The sequence below is a fragment of the Motacilla alba genome, chromosome 4A (assembly GCF_015832195.1).
Source record: "Motacilla alba alba isolate MOTALB_02 chromosome 4A, Motacilla_alba_V1.0_pri, whole genome shotgun sequence".
NCBI classification, from domain to species: domain Eukaryota; kingdom Metazoa; phylum Chordata; class Aves; order Passeriformes; family Motacillidae; genus Motacilla; species Motacilla alba.
Window position 1 is genome coordinate 15534589 of NC_052045.1, and position 22383 is coordinate 15556971.

At 46.7% G+C, this 22383-nt stretch overlaps 1 protein-coding gene across 2 annotated transcripts in view; it reads left to right on the forward strand.

The window, feature by feature from the left end:
- LOC119695216 (vascular endothelial growth factor receptor kdr-like) overlaps nucleotides 1-22383 on the forward strand; it is a 126378-nt gene that overhangs the window by 47639 nt on the left and 56356 nt on the right. For both annotated transcript variants that reach the window (XM_038123230.1, XM_038123231.1), the window contains exons 4-10: nucleotides 2-129; nucleotides 4408-4567; nucleotides 5819-5955; nucleotides 7400-7559; nucleotides 8314-8431; nucleotides 10682-10857; nucleotides 21901-22051. In XM_038123230.1, the coding sequence (XP_037979158.1) occupies nucleotides 2-129; nucleotides 4408-4567; nucleotides 5819-5955; nucleotides 7400-7559; nucleotides 8314-8431; nucleotides 10682-10857; nucleotides 21901-22051 (1030 nt within the window). The remainder of the gene's footprint in view (nucleotide 1; nucleotides 130-4407; nucleotides 4568-5818; nucleotides 5956-7399; nucleotides 7560-8313; nucleotides 8432-10681; nucleotides 10858-21900; nucleotides 22052-22383) is intronic.

Sequence of the window (22383 nt, forward strand, 5' to 3'; positions counted from 1 at the left end):
GACTACAGGAATCCATTTGTGGAGATGCACCCGGAACACCCCGACATCATCTACATCACGGATGATAAGAAAACAGTGGTGATCCCCTGCCGGGTCACCTCACCAGACATCAGACCCAAGCTCATCCAGGTAACAGACGGCTTCAGAGAAGCTCGGTTCAAGGTCTGGGCTGCCAAGAAAATGGGGAAAAACAAAAAATTAGGTGTATAAAGCTGGGTAAATTCCATAAAAAATAGCAAAGACCCTGAAAATCCAGAAACATGAACCTGTTCTTGCAGGGTGTTACTGTTGAACTGGGTAAAAGGATTTTTGGGGGATTAGGCTGAGTTTAGCACATTTTTTTTTATGTTGTGTCTTGGTGTTCCTCCATAAATTGGCAGAGGTAGATGACAAAGCACTATTTTCCTTCAAAATTCTTTGCATAACACCTGGCTCTCTCTGAAAGGTTCTCTCTTTATACCTTGAACCTCCTTAGAACCATTGCCCATTTTTGCTTCATTTCATCAATTCAAACCAAGTTTCAGCCTTGGGAATAGATGGCTCCAGCATCCATCCCTTTGGCAGCAGTTACACCTGAATGTCAAGGTTACAGCATGGTCTGTGCAGGCCAAGGCTGTTTGGGATAATAAAAATGAAAATTTAAGGTCTGGGCCCTGATCAGTCGATGGAGTCACTCATTTAAAGGGCTTCAGAACTTCACTCCAGAGTAGCCTGTCATGAAGTGAGGAACAGGACAGAGGTCTCCTGGCTCCAATCCTGCATTTTACGTCAGGAATTCTGTGCCCTTCCCTTCCCCTGCCAGTCTGACAGCTCAGGAAATCCTGAAGGGAACAGGAGCTCATCCTGTGCCCCTTTTCCAGCCTGTTCTGGAGGGACTGTGAGGGATGAGGCTGTTCTGGATATGGCAGAGAGGGGTCTAAGCACCTCTGCTACTCATGGTAGTTTCGTGCCTCAGATGTCCCCTTCTCCTGGGAGGCAGCACATGGAATCACTGGGGACTGGGACAGGGCTCCAGCCCCTGCTGGGACCCATGGCATGTTCCCAGTAGAGGTGCAGAGGGACAGCAGGAGCCTTATTGCTTTGGAGATCTCTAATTTTAAGTTTCAGCAGCAGGGATTAAAAAAGTGGGGAAAGACGGTCCTCTCCAGTTATCTTTTCAGGCTGGATAAATGTTATCACCTTCCCTCCTTGGCTTTAAAAATGAAACATCCCTTTCTGATTGGAGCCTGCTTCACCAAATTCATGGCTGGAGCAGTGCTGCAGACCCTGGCAGCATCAGGGTGGCCTTGGAATTCCCATTTCCATATGTATTATTGATGGGCAGCCCGTCTCTTCCTGCTTCCCAGCTAAATTCCCAGTCATTTCTCCAAACACAAACTGCAGCCTGATTGCTGGAATGAAATCCCCACTGAAATCTCTCCGACAAAAAGCTGTCCCCAGAAGATTTCCCCCTCCAAGGCTGAGCAGCTGGGGCTCAGGGCAGGGAGGCAGAGGTTGGGCACAGCTCCCAAAGGAGCTGGGAGCTGCTGGGACATGGCACCTTGGGAAGCTCTGGGATCCAGCTCCGGGATGGCACCACTGGCTTGGCCCTAGCTGGGAGTCCCACTGATGCCTTGCAGTGGCTGCCTAGAACAGAGGCTAGACAAGATAAAGAGACTCAAGTGGGTATTTATTAAAGGCCTTCAATAGGTTCACCTTGGCAGTCAGAAGCCTCCGAGGATGCACCCAAGATGGATGATGATCACGAGTTTTTCAGACAATTACAAGTTTGGTCCATTTCCCTATCAGGGGTTAACCCTCCAATTCCAGCTTCAGGCAATGAAGTCGTGTTCCCCCAGTTTGCTCCCCCCCAAGTCACTTTTCCTGATACTTTTCAGGGTCTGAGGCAGTAGAGTGTCCTGGAATCTCAGGCCTAGACGAATTGTTTTGTCTGACCAAAATGTGAAGACAGTTAACTAACACTCTAGATGGAGTTTAGAGTTATACACTGATGCAGTACAGGATTTGAAGAATATCAAAGCTGAAGTCCTAAGGCAGCACCACAGCGCCTCCCGCACCAGGAGGAAGCAGGGCAGGAGAGGAGCGGAGGTGAGCATGGGGGAGGAGAGGTGAGCCAGGCCATCAGACAAATTTAGAACATCCTCTCCTTCCAAATTTAATCTCCAGGAGACAACTGGAGAGGGAGGACAACACTTCAAAGGGAGGAAAGCCACTGTGATTTCCTTCGAGCAACATTGACGCTTTTTTGTTTGATTGTTTAAATAGGTATTTGTGAATATTTTACGAAGATGTTTAATCTGTGTGTGGTGTTGAAAAGGGCCTCCTGAGTAGGGTTATTTTTCCTTCCCCCTTCCCCCAGGCATCAGGGAGCAGAGCTGCCAAACCCTGAAGTTCAGCTTTATCACGTTTTATTATTCTTGTGGAAAATGGACTCTTTGCCACTGTAAATTAAGTTCCTTATGTAACCATTATACTTTTAAATCATTGCACTCTCTTTAAACATGCTCAGAGAAAGGTACCTCTTGCTTATACTAAGCAGATCCCAGCTATCTCAATATATCATCTTTGTTATTAACAAACTCATGCTTAAGACACACAGCTCAGACTTTTAATTTTGCTTAATGTGATTTTAATTTGGGGCAAAAAGAGCTTTTTCAGTCATGTCAGATCTGTTTAGTCACTGATCTGGTTCAGTGTGCATTTGCCACTTCCAGCTTTGACCTTCATGAGTGCTAAAGCATGATTACGCCTCAGGTTTCAGATCTCTTTCTGTAATTTTTCCTATTTTTCCTCATGGTTCTAAACAGAGATGCCACAGCTTGATTATTTCAAAAGCGTTTACAAGAGATCCTTGTTTCCTACTGCTGTCAGAACAAATGCTGCTCCACAAGACAGCGACTGTCTGGCTGTCCCCCATTCCCCATGCAGCATCACCAACTCCTCAGCCAGAATTCCTCTGGGTTTGGTCCATGCTGGAATTGTAACAATTGACCCAAACCAAGGCCAGCCTGGTCACTTGTGTGTCCAGAGCCCCAAGCTGCAAGCTGTGTGGAACAGGAGGATTGTTTAAACTGAATCCAATTTAAGCAGCCCTGCCAAACCAGAGTCCTGACTGCTGGGAGACAAACAGGAGCTGCCCACAACAGAAATAGGAGCAAAACTGTTCCATCAGGGGTGAAATTTCTGCTTTCAGTCCCTTGGGTTGCTCCCAAAGCTGAAGCAGGGTGTCTCTGAAAAGGAAAACCTCCCCTTGCCTCACCTTTGAGCAGCCAGGATATGAGGAGGAGGAGGAGGAAGCAAATAAAGTTAATTATCATGAGGTAACTGCAGGCACACTGAGGTTTGCCCAAACTTTTCATTTTTGGGGGCAGAAGTGATCTCAACACTCCCAAAGAGTGTCCTCAGTCCTAAAGAGCCTCCCTGTGTCCTGCTGGGAAAGCCAGAGCTACCTGTGCTTCCATTCCCCCACCTGCAAACCCCTGAAACTCCCCGAGCATTTCAGAGAGCTCTTTTAATTTCACATAGTTCTTTTGGACAATATAATCCAGGATTTTCAAAATTTTTGGGAAGTAAATTGCATTCCTTCTAACAAATAGAGGATTTTCCTGTGTGTTAATAATAACAATATACTGATTATTCCCCCCAACAAAAGCCAAGCTGCTCAACACTGGTATTGTCCAAGGGTAGACAGAGGAGGGTTCATTCTCATCAAATGAATTTTTGCTCTACTTTATTTTCTACATTTGCCTTTTCTATTCTCACTTCTTCCTCATAAGCGGAATTGAGAGTGTTTTTTCAAGAATCTCAGAATATTGCAAGTATTTATGAGTTTAGATCCAAAAGTGTTTTAGTCCCTTTATTTCTGTGATTTACACTCCTAAGTCACCCAGGCTGCTTCCATGGCAATCCTTGGGGTGCTCTGAGAGTGTCTCCCCCTCTTCTGTGGGATAGAGAGAATCTGGGGAGTGCCCACAGACCAGAGCTCATAGATAACCAGAGTCAGGTGAGTTAGTGAACAATTCTGATTTTGGGAGAGTCTCACTTCACACATGTTTTTAAAGTACAATGAGGAAAATATGTGGCACTGGGAGGAAACACCTCCGAAAAGATCACCCCACAAAATTCATATAAGATGGACGTAAGGATTTCCAAAGAAGGGATGAGAGAAATGAATCCCACACATGAGAACTGAGAGGACTGGGACTCCCAAAGTGGCTGCCCAAGTGTTGAGTTTCAAAGACACTCCTGCCTTAGGGAGGGCTTTCCTTTCTGCTCAGTCTGCTGCTGCAGATCTGTGTGGACAGAGACCCCAAAGCCCTGGGGAGGGTCAAAGCCCTGCCCTGCCCCTAATAAGGCAGAGCAATCTGAGGGGAATGGGATTCTCACTCCTTGTCTCTTCCCTTGCAGTACCCTTCTTCGGCAGAGATCAACTTCAAGAAGATGGTGTGGGACCCCAAGAGAGGCTTTGTCATCCCCTCCCACTCCTTCGTGCCCTCTGGGATCCTCACGTGCTCGGCCCACGTCAACGGCAGCGTCTTCAACTCCTACTACATGGCCCAGAGACTGGGTGAGTGCCAGGGAGCAGCACAGTGCCTGTGCCACTGGCAGCTCCTGGGTGTCACTCCTTGCTCAGCTTCAGTTCTATCTGATAGATCTCCCTGGGCTGCATCTGTGGCAAGTCCAAGCTGGAATGCTAAAAGTAAACTCGTTCTTCCTTTTTTTCCCCCTATTCAACAGAACTTGGATAGGAGCCACTCCTGGTTTTGAAAAACGACCAAGTGCTGAGGTGGTACAAAACAGGAGTGTTTTATTCAAACCCCACCAAGGCTTTGTTTGCTTGGATTGAACTGTATTTATATTAAAACAACTGCTGGTTCAGGACAAAGCAAACAGCAGCTTTCTTTTTGCTTCTGGTCATTAACCATACGTGTGATGATCGTATAAAAACCTCACTACACTGCTAATTCACATCTTTGCTTTTTATAGATTTTCTCTTGGTGATTTACTACACCATTTCCCTTGGATTTACAGCTGAGCTTCCACTCATAATTAAAATCTGAATTTGAAGCAACGAAACATTAAATTTTTGAGTGCTGGGCATTTTTATGAAACCAATTAGGATTTATTTTTCTTTTGTTTTCCATGTATGTTCTTAATCTCCTCATATATCTTCTATTTACTTGGACTTCATTGCCATTAGCTCGTGGCATCCTTCTATACAATCAGCACTTAGCTTTGAACAACAGGCTTGTAAATTTGTGTGGGAGCCAAATAAAAGTCCTGTAAATCTCTCTCTCTCCTTTTTATTCCTTGTTGGAATAATTTTTTATTAAAATCATGAATGCAAACCTATGCAATCTCTTAGGCCATCCCTCTGCAGCTCAAAAGGACCCAGGAAATCCTTTTCTGTTGTTTGTTACTGTCAGTAGTCGGGTCTGGTTTTGGTATTAGCACCAAAAACTGATGGAAGTTCAGAGCTGGTGTCAATTTAAGGCACTGACAAATGTATAAGAGCAAGACTTGGGGATCCCATTGGGGGATTTGGGGATCCCATTCAGGAAAGCAAGGGAGTTGGGCAGAAGAGGGCAGGAGTAACATGTCTCATGTCCAGCAAAAGTGGATCCTCTCATTTTGAGGCCCTCCAAAGGAGGAGTCACCTTTGGAAACTCTTTTCTGTGAAGCTGATGAGGGGATTGGAGCCATGGCACATGGAAGGGCAGCCATTCCTGACTGTGTCCATGGGAGCAGGGATCCACTGGTGGATCCCAAAGTGATGCAGGGAGTGCTGCTGGTCACAGCTTTGCCTCTTGCATTGCAGAGGGCAGAATACAGAACCTGGCTCTGAAGGCAAGTGCCAAAAAGCTGCTGGTTGGAGAAACTCTCAAGCTGGAGTGCAAAGCAGAGACCTTCATCAACGGGCGCATCGAGTTCATCTGGACATGTCCCCGTGGCACAGTGAGTGCATGGAATCCCTGTATTCCCCCTCTTCCCAAAATTCACAGGGCTGAGAAAATCTAATTATTTCTTATTCTGAAATTATCCAACCGTTTATAAGTCTGTAATTGATTGAACTTTGTGTTTGGATGAATCTAAAACTTCTCTGCCCTACTTGAACCTGCAGATTAAACTGCAAACCTCACTAAATAAACCCTGGCAAGAAAAGCCAGGAGTGTTTCCATCTTTTTGGGAAGAAAAACTCCTTCATTCCTTCTGTCCTGGCTGTCTCACAGTGACAAGTCTCAAATGCAGGTTGTAAGCTGTCAATCTCCCCATCTATTTTGATATTTATGAAGTAGGAAAAAGCAAAGGAAAACATAGCTGAACCTGTGGAAATCATCCCCAAAGAATGAAATGTAAATTCTGAGTCATGAGCTTTCTGTGGGTACAGTACAAAAGTGCCAAATTTGAAGCAGAAATAAGTAAGAGGCTTAACATTTGAGGTACCAAACCTTCTCACTTCTCCTACAAAAAGAACAAAACAGAGGGGGATCATTTCCCAAATCAGTTCATTTGTCTGAGATTTTATTCTTGGGTCTGTTTGGTGCTGAGAATTAAAATAATTGTGTTTTTTTTTCTTTTTAGTTCAGCAAAATATGCATTGTAAAGAAGCATCTAAGCCTTTTGGGAAGGTGTAAAATGTGATTCTTAAAAACTGATTAATTTTGATTTGTTTCCTTAAAAAAAACAAATCTGAGTTTGTTTCTAAGAGGAAACTACAGAAAATATAACATAGAATTTATAGAGGTCCAAGCACTGCAGCGTTACTGAATGAATTTAGTTTCTTGAACCCCATATGGTGGAAAAGATCAGTTTTCCTATGAACTCTCCTTATATTTCTAACATTATAAATGTAAAACTTCTTGGCCAAATCTCTGGGATCAAAAATCCTATCGAAAGCGATAATGTTTTCTAAAATTCCCCAGGAATTTGCATTGGCACCTGGCTGTCATAATATATTATATTTCTGTCATAATATATTTCTTTTAGAAAGCAGGAGGTTTTTAATACAGAAAAAATACTGACTGTGACCAAAATAAATTTAAAAACCCTCAAAACCAAACCCTCGGAGCACAGCTCTGACCCTGCAGCAGTTTTACCCTGAGATCCTTGGGATTTGGTCCTGGAGAAGGACTGAGAGGCATCCCCTTGTTTACCTGCCCAGAATTCAGTATAAAGTGCCACATTTCCACTCTGCTTCTCTCTCTTATTAGACTTGATAATGAAACTTCACACAAGAGCTCTTCCTGCTGATCTGCCTTTTATATTATTTACTTCAGTGATGGGGAGATGTGATCGTTTTGATACGAATCACTGCTTTCCTTTACTGGCAGCTTTGGAAAGGGTGAACACAATAATCCAGTTTACTCTGCTTTTTGACCCTGTTTTTTGTGACTCCCAGCACCCCCACCCCAGGAGAACAATGGACCAGAGTGATGTCGTGTACAAAGCTGGCAGCAGCCTGATAATTGAAAATGTCACCATGGAAGATGGGGGCCTGTACACCTGCAGGACATTCAATGCCACCAGGCTGGAGGCCAATGTCACTGTCACCGTGTATGGTGAGTGCTGCAGCCAAACCAGGATGGACCAGGAGCCAGCAGTTCAGCTTAGAGGATAATGCCAGGCTGTGAAATCTGTTGATTGAAATGGCACTAGGGAGAAAGTCAACCATTAATCATCTAAAACCTCTAATTAGTCAATGAGAGTCATCTCCCATGTCTTCAAACAAATTCAAGAGGTACATTTAGATGGGATATTGGGAAGGAATCCTTCCCTAGGAGGGTAGGCAGGCCCTGGCACAGGGTGCCCAGAGCAGCTCTGCCTGTCCCTGGATCCCTGGAAGCGTCCCAAGCCAGGTTGGACAGGGCTTGGAGTAGCCTGGGACAGTGGGAGGTGTCCCTGCCATGGTAGGGGTGGGAATGAATGGGCTTTAAGGTCACTCCCAACCCAAACCATTCTGGGATTCTGTGATGTCTGAGGGAGCTGAACTGTTGGAAAAAGGTGGAACAAAAGTGTGGTTGCTGAGGCCATGGAAAATCCATCCTGTGGGCTCCACATGGACAAGAGATGCCCCAGGCACTTCCCACACCAATCCAAGGGCAATGCAAGTGCATATCCTCTGCTTTCCATGTGAATTCCTTCCTGGCTGAGGCTGGGCTGCACAGGGGAGCTGAGGGAACAGCCTGATCCATTTGGTTCTCTGCAGGTCTGTATTGGAAAAAATCCCATGTGGGAACAGAGCAGGCACAGGCATGAGCTCTGTGCTGTGGCAGAGCTGCCATTCCAAGCCTCCATGCTCATTTCTCTCCCCAGAAAAACCCTACATCACGGTCTCACACAAGAAAGGGCCTTACTACGAGATTACCTCAGGACACAAGTCCCTGAAACTGGCTGCCAAGGTGGACGCCTTTCCTCGACCCACTGTCACCTGGTGAGTGTCCCAGCAACAGCAGGAATGCCTGGGCTCCCTTAGGAATCCTGTCTGGAGCAGATCACCACCATTCCTCACCACAGAGGTCAGGGATGGGAGCTGGGAGTGCTCAGAGCTGTGGGCTGAGCTCAGCTGAGGAGCTGTGGCTCCACTCTGGGCTCTGGGAGGCCGGACCAGCTACCCCTCATTCCCAGGTATTATTATCACCACTGTAATTGAAGGGATGGGACCACAGTTGGGCTAAGAACAATTTATAAACATCAGTCTCAAAGGCCATGAGATTTAAAAGAGCACACAGTCGGCCATAGCTCAAAGTAGTCACAAGTTCTTTGTTACAAGCCAGTATATAACTTTCTGATCCAATGGACAGTTGTCACAAAGTTTATTTTGCTTTTCTAATCTATCACCTTTACCTAATTCTGCTGCACTGCAGATACTTTTACCAATGGGCTGCTATCACACATATACACATATGCTTCTATTATAACATCCGAAGTCTTGGCTTACTCTATACAATACATTACTCCACTATAAACCCTTCACCATCTTACCCAATACAGTTTCTTACTTACTTAAGGCATCTTCTTACTTACAACTATAGAAACATAAGTTTATAGTTTTTAGAAACATAAGTTTATAGTTTTTCTGCTTAATGTCTGTGTACTTTATTTTTACATCAATCCAAGCTTCTTCCAAAGCTGCAGATCAAACCCTTCAGTGTCTCTGAAAGTTTCTATCATTCCATTTCCCACACCCAGGCTGTGTTCTTCTCCTAGCCATGAAAAAAAGGTCCCTGCAGGAAAAAAAAAATTGTGTTTCAATTTCCCTGGACACAGAATGATTTGGGAGATCCAAGGAGAAAGCTCTTGGGGAAGGGTTTCTTGCTTACCCCCAGCAGTGGTGGTCAGTCTGCAAGGGGCAGGGGATAACAGCAAAAGGACATATTTTTAACATAAGAAATTGTTTCTCTCCAGAACTTTTAAATAATGTCCTCCAATCCTGTGCTAACAGATCCTTGCAGTGAATCCTCCTGAGCAAACTAAAGGCTCCACCAGGAGTGCAATGGATCTGCTAAACAGGAGGGGCAAGCAACAAAAACTCCAGGAGATATTCGAGTCTCTCTTTACCCTTTCATCACTTGTCCTCTCTCCTGCTCTGTCTTTAACGACCCCATCCAGTACCTTTTACATCTTTAACTGCATTAAATCCCATGGGACAGCTGGCAGGGGTGTGCCTGTCCTGGCAGAGAAGATGGCATTTCCCTGGAGCACCTGCCCTCAGCCAGCTGAGAGCCTGGCAGGCAACAAAAGGATGCTCAGGGCTGGCCTTGCTGCATTTTATTAGCAGTGAAATAACATGAAATCCCCTAATTTTAGTGGAAACAGTGCCAGGAGATGTTTTTAATTGCTGCTGTTATTTAGGGCTGGGGATGTTTTGGGAGCTGAAGTGGGGACCAACCCCTTCTCCCTGCCAAGCCTTTGTTCCTGGGCTCAGCGTGGAGCTCTTTGGTGGCTGTCTGGGACCACCAGAGCTGCCTTCCCTTGGAGCCCCAGCTGTTGATGTTGGAGGTCTCTCAGGATGGTTGTTTTTATGACTGCAAAGGAAGTTTCCAGCATCTTCAGGCAGTGGGAGATGCCCCAGCATCCTTCCACCAGGCCCAAAGCTCCATGTGTGGCAAAGCCCAGCCTATTTCCTAACCACAAACCTGTGTGTGGGGTGAGCAGTGAAGAGGAGCCTCTCCTGCAGATGCTGCTCTCCTGCCCTGAGGGAATATTCCAGGCTGGCAATTCCTCACCAGCCTCTCTATGGACCAACCTTCTCCAGGTCACAGAGTTTAACTTTTTCAGAAGCAGTAAAGGCTCACAGAAACATCCTGAGAGACAATTCTGCTGAACTCATCTCTTCCTTTAAAAGTGGTGACACACATTTTGCTATTCCAAGATTTCCCACACTTGGTGTTGCCCATCCAACTTCATTTGGGGGCATTTAGATCACAGTTGAGCATGTGAGAGGCACTGTTCATTCAGATAAAATAAACCACCTTTTTCCTGCATGGAATGAATCCATCCCACAGCGCTGGAGATGTGAATGAGTCCTGGTGTGGAAGGGTAACAGGAATAAATATCCAATCCAAGCAGTGATTCTAGACCTGCATTTCTCTGGGATGACCCTTTAGCCCCCTAATGTGGGTGACAGGGTTTCTGAGGGTTGACAGGGACATGACAAGCCTTGATGGAACTTCCCACACAGGTACAAGGATGGCAAACTGATCAAGGACAACCACACCTGCTATGAGCCAGATCCACTGAAATACAGACTGGGAATACGAGATGTGAGACCAAAACATGCTGGGAACTACACCATGGTCCTGAGCAACCCCAAATACGGCCTCTACAAGAACCTCACCATGCAGCTGGTGGTGACAGGTAAGGACTTGTGTATAATTCCTTCTGCTGGGTTAGTTATGCTGTTTTGTGTGATCCTACTGCACCAGTCAGCAGGAATGGGTGGCACTTCCCAGGGTTTAGCACTGCCCAGAGATCCCCACCTCCCTCAGGAACCACTGAACCCCTCATTTCAGCTGCTCTGAGGAGGTGGTGTGACCATGGGTCATGCAAGTCCCTTCCCCTGAGACACTGCACCTCCCACAGCCACAGCACTGAGTGCCGGGACAGTGGCTCCACACAGGGAGGTGGAAATATCTGGAAAGGGCACAAACATCACATTTTTATAGGAGCTTGGGAGGATATTGAGTAGAAAGGTCTTAGAACGGGGGGCACAGTTTCCCAAGAGAAGGGCTGGAAGTTTTATCCCTTGAGATTTAAAAGCAGCTTGGGCAAAGCACTGGAGAACATCTGCTGGGACAGGAAGGGTCCCAGTGGGGCTGACGGAAGGAACTGGAGGAGCTGCCCTGGCTTTTATATCTGTCCATCATCCTGCTCCAGATCCATTTTCTAAATCTGTATTTCTGTTCTGTCACTTCTCTGCTGGCAGTATTTGAGGGACAGTTTCTTTTTCAGGGGAATTTGGAGAAAACTGTGGAGTGCACTGAAGCAGGTTCACTTGTCATAGAGGGGAAAATAGATATTGGAATGCCATTTATTAGCCTCCCTGGGTGGATAGTGCAGGGCAGAGCCACACTGTCTCTTTACACATCCACTGCATCTTTAAATCCATTGAATTTGGCAACAGAGATTGAATTGTGAGGCCAAGTAGGAGTTCAGTAAAAGTTAGCTCTGCTTTCCCTTTGTATTTTCCACTTGGGCAGTGAGTAGTTACTGAGATAGGTTTGCTCTCTTTTCTGTGGTGAATTCTTCTCTCCTTACCCTCTTTACACCTAAAACTATTCTCAATTATCCAATTTTTATATACTTATGTATTGTTGCTTCCAGCAGTTGTGTTTTTCTCATTTCACCTTTCAGAAAGGAGTAATGCCTGAAAAATAGAGAACTTGTCACTTAGGTATATCTGACCTCCTAAAAAATGTTAAATAAGATACAATAGCTTAAAAACCTGAAATAAGACATAAGTTAATGTGTGATTTAGGAGAGGAGGGAGCCAAGAACATGCTCATGGTCAGGTCCTGCAGCTCAGCTGAGCAGGAGGAACGTGTTAAACTGCATAATTTGTCCACTTGAGATTGTTTTTCCACACAATGGTTTTGCCTCTTTAGAGAACGGAAACGTTCAAAGGAAGAGAAAATGAAGAATGATAATAAACTATCTTGTCAAGGTAAATATTGGTGTTTGCGTGCAGAAGGGAGCGTTTCCTTGAGGAGCCGCCGTTTCCCAAACAGGCAACCAAAAACAAACAGAGCCTTTTCTGTCAGCAAGAGGCTATTTCAGGATCAAACCACTCCTGCACAAGCTTTTCATGTCCATGGTTTGTCCAAGCTTGGGGCATCCCATCCCTCACACAATGCTGCTCATCCTCAGCCTTTCCAGGGGTCAGCCCAACAAGGGCTTCATCAGCAATAATTATTTAATTGCAACCCCCCCATTTCTCAAAGTCCAGCAGCTGCAGGGGTGTTCCCAACTGTCCCGTGGTGATGCACAGGAAAACCACAGAGCAAGTGTCCCTTTTCTGGTGACAGGAAGTCAGGGAATGAGAGCAGAACAAGGAAATACCTGCCCGGGGTGCCATGGGTGAAAGCTGAGGCTGTAGACAGGGAGGGTTTGCTTGGTTGCAGCAGGACTGGCACCCAGGGAATCCTGCCGTCCCTGCCAGGCTCTTCCCTGCAGCACCCAGGGAATCCTGCCGTCCCTGCCAGGCTCTTCCCTGCAGCACCCAGGGAATCCTGCCATCCCTGCCAGGCTCTTCCCTGCAGCACCCAGGGAACCCTGCCATCCCTGCCAGGCTCTTCCCTGCAGCACCCAGGGAATCCTGCCATCTCTGCCAGGCTCTTCCATGCAGCACCCAGGGAACCCTGCCATCCCTGCCAGGCTCTTCCATGCAGCACCCAGGGAACCCTGCCATCCCTGCCAGGCTCTTCCCTCCAGCACCACCCTGATGTGCTCTGTGTGAAGCACTCAGCCCAGGAGAGAATCATTTTACTGAGATTCATGTGGGTAGAGCCCAAAAAGGGCAAAATGGACTCTTGAAGCTGCTCCAGACTGCCCTTTCTCTTGTGCTTCCCATCAGAGGGCAGGGACAGCTTTTTCAGGAGCTGCTTTTTCAGATTTGGGCTTTCCTTTCAAGTACACTCTGAAGCTCCAAACTGAAAGGAGATTGGAATTTTTCCCTTAACTCTCCACAAATAACCTGGCACTTTATCTCCAGCCATCATGACTGATGCCTGGGTATCACACCTGAATAGATTAAATTGCTTGGAGTTTCAGCAGACTGAGACAAGAGAAGGAGACGAAAACACACTTTGTAGCCCCTTTCTGCAGGGATTATCTGAAAGAAACCACCTCTGAGCTGGAGGTGTGATTAATGTCTCTGCTCAGAACCAGAGGCAGCCTGCAATTACTGAAGCTGGGATTTGAACACAGGGATTAGTGGAGCTGATGGAAAAATCCTCTTGGGCTTCAAGTGGACACAGTGGGTGGAGTATCAGTTTTACATCATGTCTAAAAGGTGGAGCCTGCACCTGATAAACCTCCTGCTGAGTAATAACCACCTACCCTGAGAGTGAAGAGCAATTTTTGTTTGAATAATAGCATTGCTCCCCAAATCCAGCCTTTTATTTCAGAGGTGAATCTAAGAAAGGGAGTGAGTTCTGATCCACACTGTTGAAGAGAAGAGGGAAAATTATGTAAGCAGACTTTGGAATGAGGAGAGAAATGCCATTTGAATGTTTTCTGTTGCTGCATGGGGACACTGCAGTGCAGAAATGATCAGTAATCACACAGCCCCCTCTTCTGAGAGTCTCTTCACAGCAATCCATCGTTAATGTGCCCCAGGTACTCAGCTGGCACTCAGCGTGCTGTGACAAAGCCATCAGCTGCGTTTTTGGGCTGGGTGCAGAGGAAGTTCGAAGTTAAAATTGTTGTGAATTGTTTTGCACAAACAAAGTATAAACAGCAGCAGGGCTCGACCCTCAGATTGCTCTGTATTAATTTTGGCAGTGTGTTTTATTCTCTAATAATGGCAGCAGAGGAGAGCCTTTAAGCAGGATGAGAACAAGATCAGAAGTGCCCTGCCTGAGCCCTGTGGGCAGAGTCTCTCTTGACCTGCACTGCTGCAGCTTTCCTTGGAGTCACCCCCTGGGTATTTAACTGGGAGAAATCCCACAGTTCTTCCCCACTGTGGGTACAGGGTGTTTCACTCCTTGGGAATGAGTCAAACATTAGGAGCTATTTCCCCCAAAGTTCGATTTGGCCACAAAACTGAGGAGTACGTGCAGAGGGATCAAGTGGAGAGGGAGCAAAATGGGCAAATAACTCCAGAGCTGCAGGGTGGGAGCTGGGAGAAAAAGGTCCAGCAAGGAACTGCCTGGCCTGGAGGAGAATGGTGCTGCTATTCCAAAAATGTCTCTGTAAGAAGGGGCTTAGCTGTGCCTCTGGTCACCCCTGCTCCCACTGCAGCTGGAATTTATTCTTGCAGGAGCACATATCTCCATGTGGAGTCACCTTGGCTCATTGTAGGACTCAGGTCCCCAGGAGGTAGCTGACTGCATTTTCAAAACGCTCCTTCTTTACATATTTACACATCAAACACTGTCCAAGAAGCGGTGGGTTGCTGTGGTTTTGTTTTGTTTGATTAAATTCTTACTGAGAAAAGCTTCAAGAAAATAATGTCCTGAAGAATTTGGAAGGGAGGGAGCAAGGAGAAGGAACAATCCTAGCAAACAGCTGGTGGCTGAAAATCTGAGCTAGCCAAGGAGGAGAAATGTGGGAGAAAAGAGCTATTCCAGGCTGGAGTGCAAAGCAGACTCAGAACAAAACATAAACAACGCCCTCAAATCTATTTCTGGGCAAGCAGACTGTGTTTCATCCTCACCCTTGTCCAACTCCTCTGCGTCCTTCAGGGCTCCTGCTGAGCCCTTTTGGAGCAGGCAGCGTGCTCTGGCCACCACCTAGGGAGTGAGGAGAGTACTGAAGCACCAGTTAATTCAAAAGTGGGATGAATAAGCTCCTTCACCACTTTGCCTTTCTTCTTTGTCCCAAAGTTTCTTGTGCTCCCTCAAGGCTCTTCCAGCAGGTATTGCTTTGGGTTCCAGCTGCTGCAGCCAACTGAAGTTGCATTCCCTCGTAGAGTCCTTGATCCCCCAAGCTTGTGTTGTATCTGTAAGAAAAGCAGGATTAAGGGCTGGAAATACCCTCCACAGCAGGCAGCAGTAACTCAGGCTCCTGCGAATTCCCCCTCTCCAGGGAAGGACTGGAACAAAAGGGGTGCACTCATCACACCTCGATTTGTTAGCAGGCAGGAGCAGCTCCTCAGCACTGAATGATGTGCATTGCCCTACTCTGTAGTCAGGCCAGCTCTTCATATTTTGGTTTAAAAATCAAAGGCAATTCTCTGCCTGACCTTCCTTGGCTTGCAAGGGATGAGTGGACATCAAAGGAGTCCCCAGTGATCTCCACAAAAGCCAAGAAATATGTGGTGGAGAACAAAACCCCGTCACCTCCCCCAGAGCCAGAGCAGGGAGAGGGGAAGGAGCCTTGGGGATGAGGTGAATGCATCTGGGCTATGCCAGGGCAGAGGAAAATTGCTTTTTAGGGTGGGGGATCTCAGCTACAGCCAGTGCAGGATGCAGGGGACATCCCACAGTCCCTTGTGTGTGGAAGAGTCACTGAAATCCCTGAGCTGAACACTGAGAAGGAATTTTTTTTGATTCTTGGTGAAATCCAGCTGATGTTCAGCTGAAGGACTGAGCCACACAAATGCTGTCCCTTCCCCAGAGTCCTGCCAGGGCTGGGTTTCCTTTGTGGAGCACATCCAGCTCCTGCCCAGCTCCTCAGAGGATGAGCCACTCAGGAGAAGTCAAAACAGAAAATCGAATTTTCCACCTTCTGGGCCAGCCGAGCTAAACTAGAAATCCCCAAGATAAAACCCATCCAGTCACTGTTCCAATGTGTTTCCAAGTCCAAGGCATTGCCTTCCTCCTGGCTTCTGGGAGCAGTGTCTGTAGCCCATGGATGCAGGACACAGTGCTCCAGTCCACGCTTCCAGCCTCAGTCATCAGGCACAGGAGAGAAACAACTTTTTCTGGGGGATTTTTGAAAGAAAAATGCAGCAGTACAAGGAGGCTGCAGCAGCCCTTTCCTGCACATTTATGAACAAATCCTGAAGAGTTTTGTCCCCGATATCATCCAAACCCTGCACACTTGCAGCTCCCAGGAGAGCCCCTGATGAAAAAGTCAGATGAGCTATTTTCATTTTGCTGGAAGTGGCCAAAGCAATTTTAGGAAGAGGAAGGTGGGGGCCTGCTGGAGCTTGCCAGAAGGATCTGAAGCATTCAAGTCACATCTTTGCAGCAGCAATCTTGGTCTGACAGCCCCTAAAACCCACAGTGAGGGGGGAAATGGCAGCTGGGGCTTCCCATGCTGTCCCTCAGCCAACCTGCAGGTACATTAACTGATTTTTGGAAAGCAGGCAAAGGGGACAGAGAGAAAAATCCTGGAAAACTGCCTGCTCTGCTTAAAATGAGCAGCTCTTCATTACCCATTTCCTTCTGAATTCTGTAAAAAATAAGATGGGGAGAGACAGATGAGAAAAATTCCTTTTTTGCCCCAAAGCTGCGTTGGGGGTGAATGACAGCTCTGGGAGAGCACTGGAAAAGAGATTTCTTCCTGCTCTGAGAAGAGAGAGAGATCCAGAAGTGACACAGGTCAGAAAAACCCACTCTAAGTACAAGTCACCAGCTACCCAATTCCCACTAACACTGAATTTCTGGTATCATTTGTGTAATGCAATTGCCCAGACTCAGATGCCCCCCTTCCTCCAGTAAGACCACTAACTTCCCTGGGTTACTCCCTACCTTAGCTCTAGGCCAGACATTAAACTGAGACCTGGCTGATCCTCCTCAGTCAAGCCTGATTTTTTTTTTTTAAGGCATTTTTGAAATGTATTTCACTAAAGTCAGAATATGGATGCCTTTTGTTTCCATACCTCTAGGTACTATTTCATTTCAATTAATATGGCACTGCAAACCAAGCTGCACTGCCATTTTAACACCAAAATTCTCTGTGGGACAGGTCAAGTTCCCTGTGATTTTTCTTAATATCTGTTCCTCCAGGATCCAAGTGCCTGCTTCTCTCCCAGCCCTGGCATTCCCAGCTCATTCCAAAGGGTCACAGGGGAGCAGCTGGAGATGAGGCAGGGACACATCCCTGTCTCTAATTCTATTCCTGCCTGTGATATCTCACAGAGAGGTTTTGGGCACAGTTTTCATCTGTTTCCTCGCAGGTACCATGGGAACAGGTCTGTGCACCCACCTGAGAGCAGCTCTGGGTGCAGGGCGTGGGAAAAAAAAAAACAAACCAGCAACAATCAGCCCCAGAAAAACTCCCAGCCAAAATCAGCCAGGCTCAAAAACACTGCAGTGGTCAGTCCGAAACCAAAGTTGTGTTTTCAGGTCATTTCACCCAGTGTTTTTCTTTCTTTCCTTTTAATAAAAAGGAAAGGATAGAAATGTGAAATGAACCTAGACAACTTTGTCATTTTGGGTTTTACTTCAGGGGAAATTTCACCCTTTCCCAGTCCAAGCCTGCACTAGCAAGTTCCCTCTCTACCTTACAGAATATTCACTTGTATTTCCATGAGTACTGTACAAACATTGGATAGAAGGCTCCCAAGTGCAAATATTTTTTGGGAAACAGAAAAGATAAATGGAAAACAAGTTGCAGCTCCATCAAGGGTTTTAATGAAGCCCCCTGTCCAGCAAAGTACCTTAGGTTGAGATTAATGCTTCACTGGCCTCTCTATGTTATTTTAATGATGTGCTTAATGTGAAAAGATTTTCTGAAGCTGTTTAAATGGTAGTGGGGAAGGTGCATAAACAGCAGTTCAGTCAGAGGGCACTGAAAGGAATGTAAAGTTTCTCTAGAAAATGCAGAGAGACTTTCTCTGTGCTGTCCTCTATATTTGGATGCTCCTTTGGGTGACAGGTGTAGAACCCCTCATGGCATCTGCATGAAATTTAGGGAGAGAAGAGTCATGCAGAGGGGTTCATGTCCTAATCCTTGTACATATTATCTGCTCCTAATGCCACAAACTGGAGATAACAGCAGCAAGGAAGGTGAGATTTGCATAATGCTGATCAGTTTGAAACCTGCAGTAAGCAGAAGTGCTTTTTGATTGCATTTCCCAGTGCAGCAGCAGCCAAATCTTTAGTTATTCAGGTCAGCTCTCACAGCAGCAATTGCACCTCTGCAAGGCCAGCTGGGGATACAATCACACTTGGAGCCAGAGAGGACGAAAAGCCATTTCTTTGGATACATTTAAAGGCATCTGCACAGCCCTCCTTCCCCACACAGCCAGGGACCAGAAAGCTTTTAAGGTTTGTTTGGCTTCTGCTGGAGAGAGCTCAGCCTGGGGAGGGCCATGGCCAAGGGCTGGGAGGGGCTGGGGGAGCAGGCCCTGGGGAGGAGGGGTGGGAAGCTACAGTGGGATAGAGAGGGAAGGAAGGGATGGAAAGAGCTGCTCTGGCAGTGCTGGCAGAGGGATTTGTAACCCCAGCCTGCCCGCACTGGGCACAAGCAGGGTAAGGGTTTGTTCATAATGGGGTACAGAACCCTCATTGATAACCCTCAGTGAGCAAATGTGAGAGAGAGAAGCTCTGCCAGGTGCACCCTCAGTAAGGACAGGATTTGGGCTCAAAGCCCCTGTGCAGGCTGAAGTGAGAGCCTGTCCACAGGGGACACTGTGCAGGTGCCAGCCCTGAGGAACCAGCCAGTCTGAGCCAATCCAAAAGGTCAGCCCCACCACAGAAACCAGTTCTCTTCACAGCTGTTAGCACAGATAAGGTCATGACTGTAGAATTCTGAAAATACGGTATGAGATTGGCAAGAATGCAGGTACACCACCGCAGGGATTTTGCATTCCTTTTATACACGCTACATTACTCTACATAAACCACCAGAAACAATGAAAATTTTCATTAAAAAACTTTTAAATATAAAATAAATATAAATATAAAACCTAATCAATATAAAACCTAATAAAATCAGGTTTCCATCACCCATGGAAGCAACTGCTGCAAACAGGATTTGGCCCAGGAAGGGGAAGGACAAAGCTTCAGCTGCCTGCAGGGGCATGGTCAGAGGGGAAATGGCCATGGCAGTGGGCAGAGGGTTGGAAAGGTTTCATCCCAGGAAATATCTCCTGTAGGACGACCCCACTTTCACCCCCTAAAGTGAACCAGGGCCAGCGCGCTGCAGGGACAGGGGAGCACCGGGGCATGGGGAAGGGCCCTGTCCCTGTTCTGTACAGGTGAGCAGGGTCACCTGCAGGGCCTGTCCCTGTTCTGTACAGGTGAGCAGGGTCACCTGCAGGGCCTGTCCCTGTTCTTTACAGGTGAGCAGGGTCACCTGCAGGGCCTGTCCCTGTTCTGTACAGGTGAGCAGGGGCACCTGCATGGCCTGTCACCATGCTGTACAGGTGAGCAGGGTCATCTGCAGAGCCTGTCCCTGTCCTGTACAGGTGAGCAGGGTCACCTGCAGGGCCCTGTCCCTGTTCTGGACAGCTGAGCAGGGGCACCTGCAGGGCCCTGTCCCTGTTCTGGACAGCTGAGCAGGGGCACCTGCAGGGCCTGTCCCTGTTCTGTACAGGTGAGCAAGGGCACCTGCAGGGCCTGTCACCATGCTGTACAGGTGAGCAGGGTCACCTGCAGGGTGACACCACCTCCACCACCCCCTCTGCAGGGGAAAGGCACAGACACTTGGAAAAGTTCTTCAGTCTCTGAATTTGTGCCCTCAATCAGCCACCACCCCACATGTGTCATGTGAAAGAACAGATCAGGAGGCGTTTCCCCTCACATTTGAAAAAATAATTGCTTGATCATAAATAATGATTATTTCAATTGATGAATCATTTGGACTCATTTTAGGTCTCAAGTCATATTTAATAGTGGTATAATTGTGGCATGAAGAATTCGCTCCTCACTCATGTATGTTCTTGTTAGAGTTGGAACAAGTTTAATTATTATTTCTTTTTTAGAAGGACAATTTAAATGACAGTCGACCAAGAATACAGAAAAATGCCCTGATATTAAATGACTGTGATCAGTTCTTGTCTCCCCATTCTCTTTCTCACACACAAACACCAGTCCCCCTGCCCAAGTGTGTAAAACTTTGTTTTTACATCCCAAACAACAACACTTGTGTAACCTTTCACACTGAACTTGGAGTCTTTCTCCATGTGCAATCACACTTGTGAGGTCAGGCCAGACATGTTGAGCACGGGATTTGAGACTGAAAAGAGAAGCGTCTGAGGAATTAAAAATGTGGCTCCCCCCCCCCCCCCCGGGAGAATTTACAGAATTACTTTTATGATCAGAAGTAATTTACTGATGGAAAATGAGATGCTAGGTAAGACAATTCACCATTAGTCCCAATAGTTTGTCCTGTGAATTGCTCAGGATTCTCCAAGCACGTGGAATCCTACGGCTCAGCTCAACAGGAGCCGCACCAAGCAGGGGCCAGCATTTGGGTTTCTCAGGGAAAATGTTAAGTGGGACCTACAGAAGGTCCTTTAAACAGCCAGTGTTTTATGACAGGATGGGAGATGACTGAACCCACTCCAGTCAATGCTTCCATGGGGTGGAGAAGGAAATACTGATGTGTTTTCAGGCACTGGTGAGGTCAGAAGATCTTTCAGAGCCTGACCATGAGAAATGCCAAATGAGAGTCCCAACAAGACATGGGATCAGCCTGGTCAGTCCTCTCCTAAGAGGGCTGGAAGGCAAAAGAAAACTATTTTAAAAAAAGAGGTAAAGGGCTCAAGATTGATGAGGTGGGCAATAGCTCATATTTACATATCTGGGGCCTCCCTGACAGCAGAAAAAATAAGTTAGCCCAAAAAATAGAAATCTAATCTACATTCACTTCCCAGCTTGTCAGAAGGCCTCGGTGCAGAGCAGCCCCTCTTGGCTGCACAGGGGTGTCCCACAGAGGGACCCCACCAATAAATCTGTTTGATTTCCTGTTATGAGAAGCAGACAAAGAGATATGGCCAGGGATGGGCAGAGCTGTCTGCACAAGGGAAGAGCCTGTGCTTTCACCCCAGACTCAAACCCACCCTGTCCAAGGTTAGTGAAAGTTCAGTTCACTTTGGGGCTTTTTTCCCATTATTTCTCCTTTCCGTGCCTTCCCGTGGGAGCTGGAAGGAGACAGGACAAAGCATTTCTTTCCTGCTGGCAACGAGCAGCCCTGAAAGTGTCACAAAAACTTTGCTCTTGAGAGATTTCCAGTCTGAGGGTGTGATCTTGCGGCCCCTCCAGATGTGAGTAATGCCGTGACATTTTTAATGGCATTCACCGTGGCTGGTGAGAATTTCTTGGCATTTCTCTCCAAGTGTTTTCCCAACACCACTCCTTCCTCACTCTCTTCTCCCCTCCATCCAGTGCATGTTACCCACACACAGAGAAAAGGAAAGAGTCCAGGTGAAAAAGATGTTTTTTCCCAAAGCCCTGAGGACCTGGTGACTGCAGCTGCTTGAAAAGGTTCCTCTCAGGAAGGGCCATCACCCCTCCACTTCCATTTTGCCCTCAGTCTAGGACTGATCCTAATCCTGAAGCCAAGATGTCACCAAGAGATGTTCCATGGCATGAATTTTCCAGAAGCTCAGCAGGTCCCAAACAAACTTGAAAGGGATTAGGATGAATGTGGTAGCATTGCAATGTGTTTTGTGAAATACCACAACCAACACCCTTGTTTCTGTGAAGGAATATTTTCAGAACTGCTGGGAATTCCCCAGAACATCAGGAGCCTCATTGGATCATCACTTCTTCCAGCAAAATGTTTCAAAACCTTTTAAGGATGTAAATTTGCTCATTTGAATTTTGTTGGGTTTTTTGTATTTAGAGAGACCCAAGATCTATGAAAAGGAAACAGATTTTGATAAGGTTGTGAAGGTGGAATTGAGAAGCAAACACAAAATCCAGTGCACAGCAAGTGGGAATCCTGAGCCAAAGATGGAGTGGAAGTGGCAGCCCTGCAGCCTCACAGACACCCTGTAAGTCACTTCCTTATGGATGAACATGGTCCTGGATTGTTGGGTATTTCCAGTCTGGTTTTCTTTCCACTCCATCCTAACTATCTGAGCTAAAATCACAAGCAGAGTGAAGATCTCCAGGGCTCTGAGCCCAGCTGGTGTCTGGTTGTGTTTGTGCACCTTGTGTATTGCCTGAATTGTGTTAAATAAGTTTAAAGTGACTAAAGATCATTGAATTTTCCTTCAGCTTGACCAGCAATGCCCCTCTGACTTTCCTTAGCCCTGTTGAATGCTGTGAATATTTGACAAAGGAAAACAAGCAGGATGTGTGGGCAGAGCTAACACATCTTTTG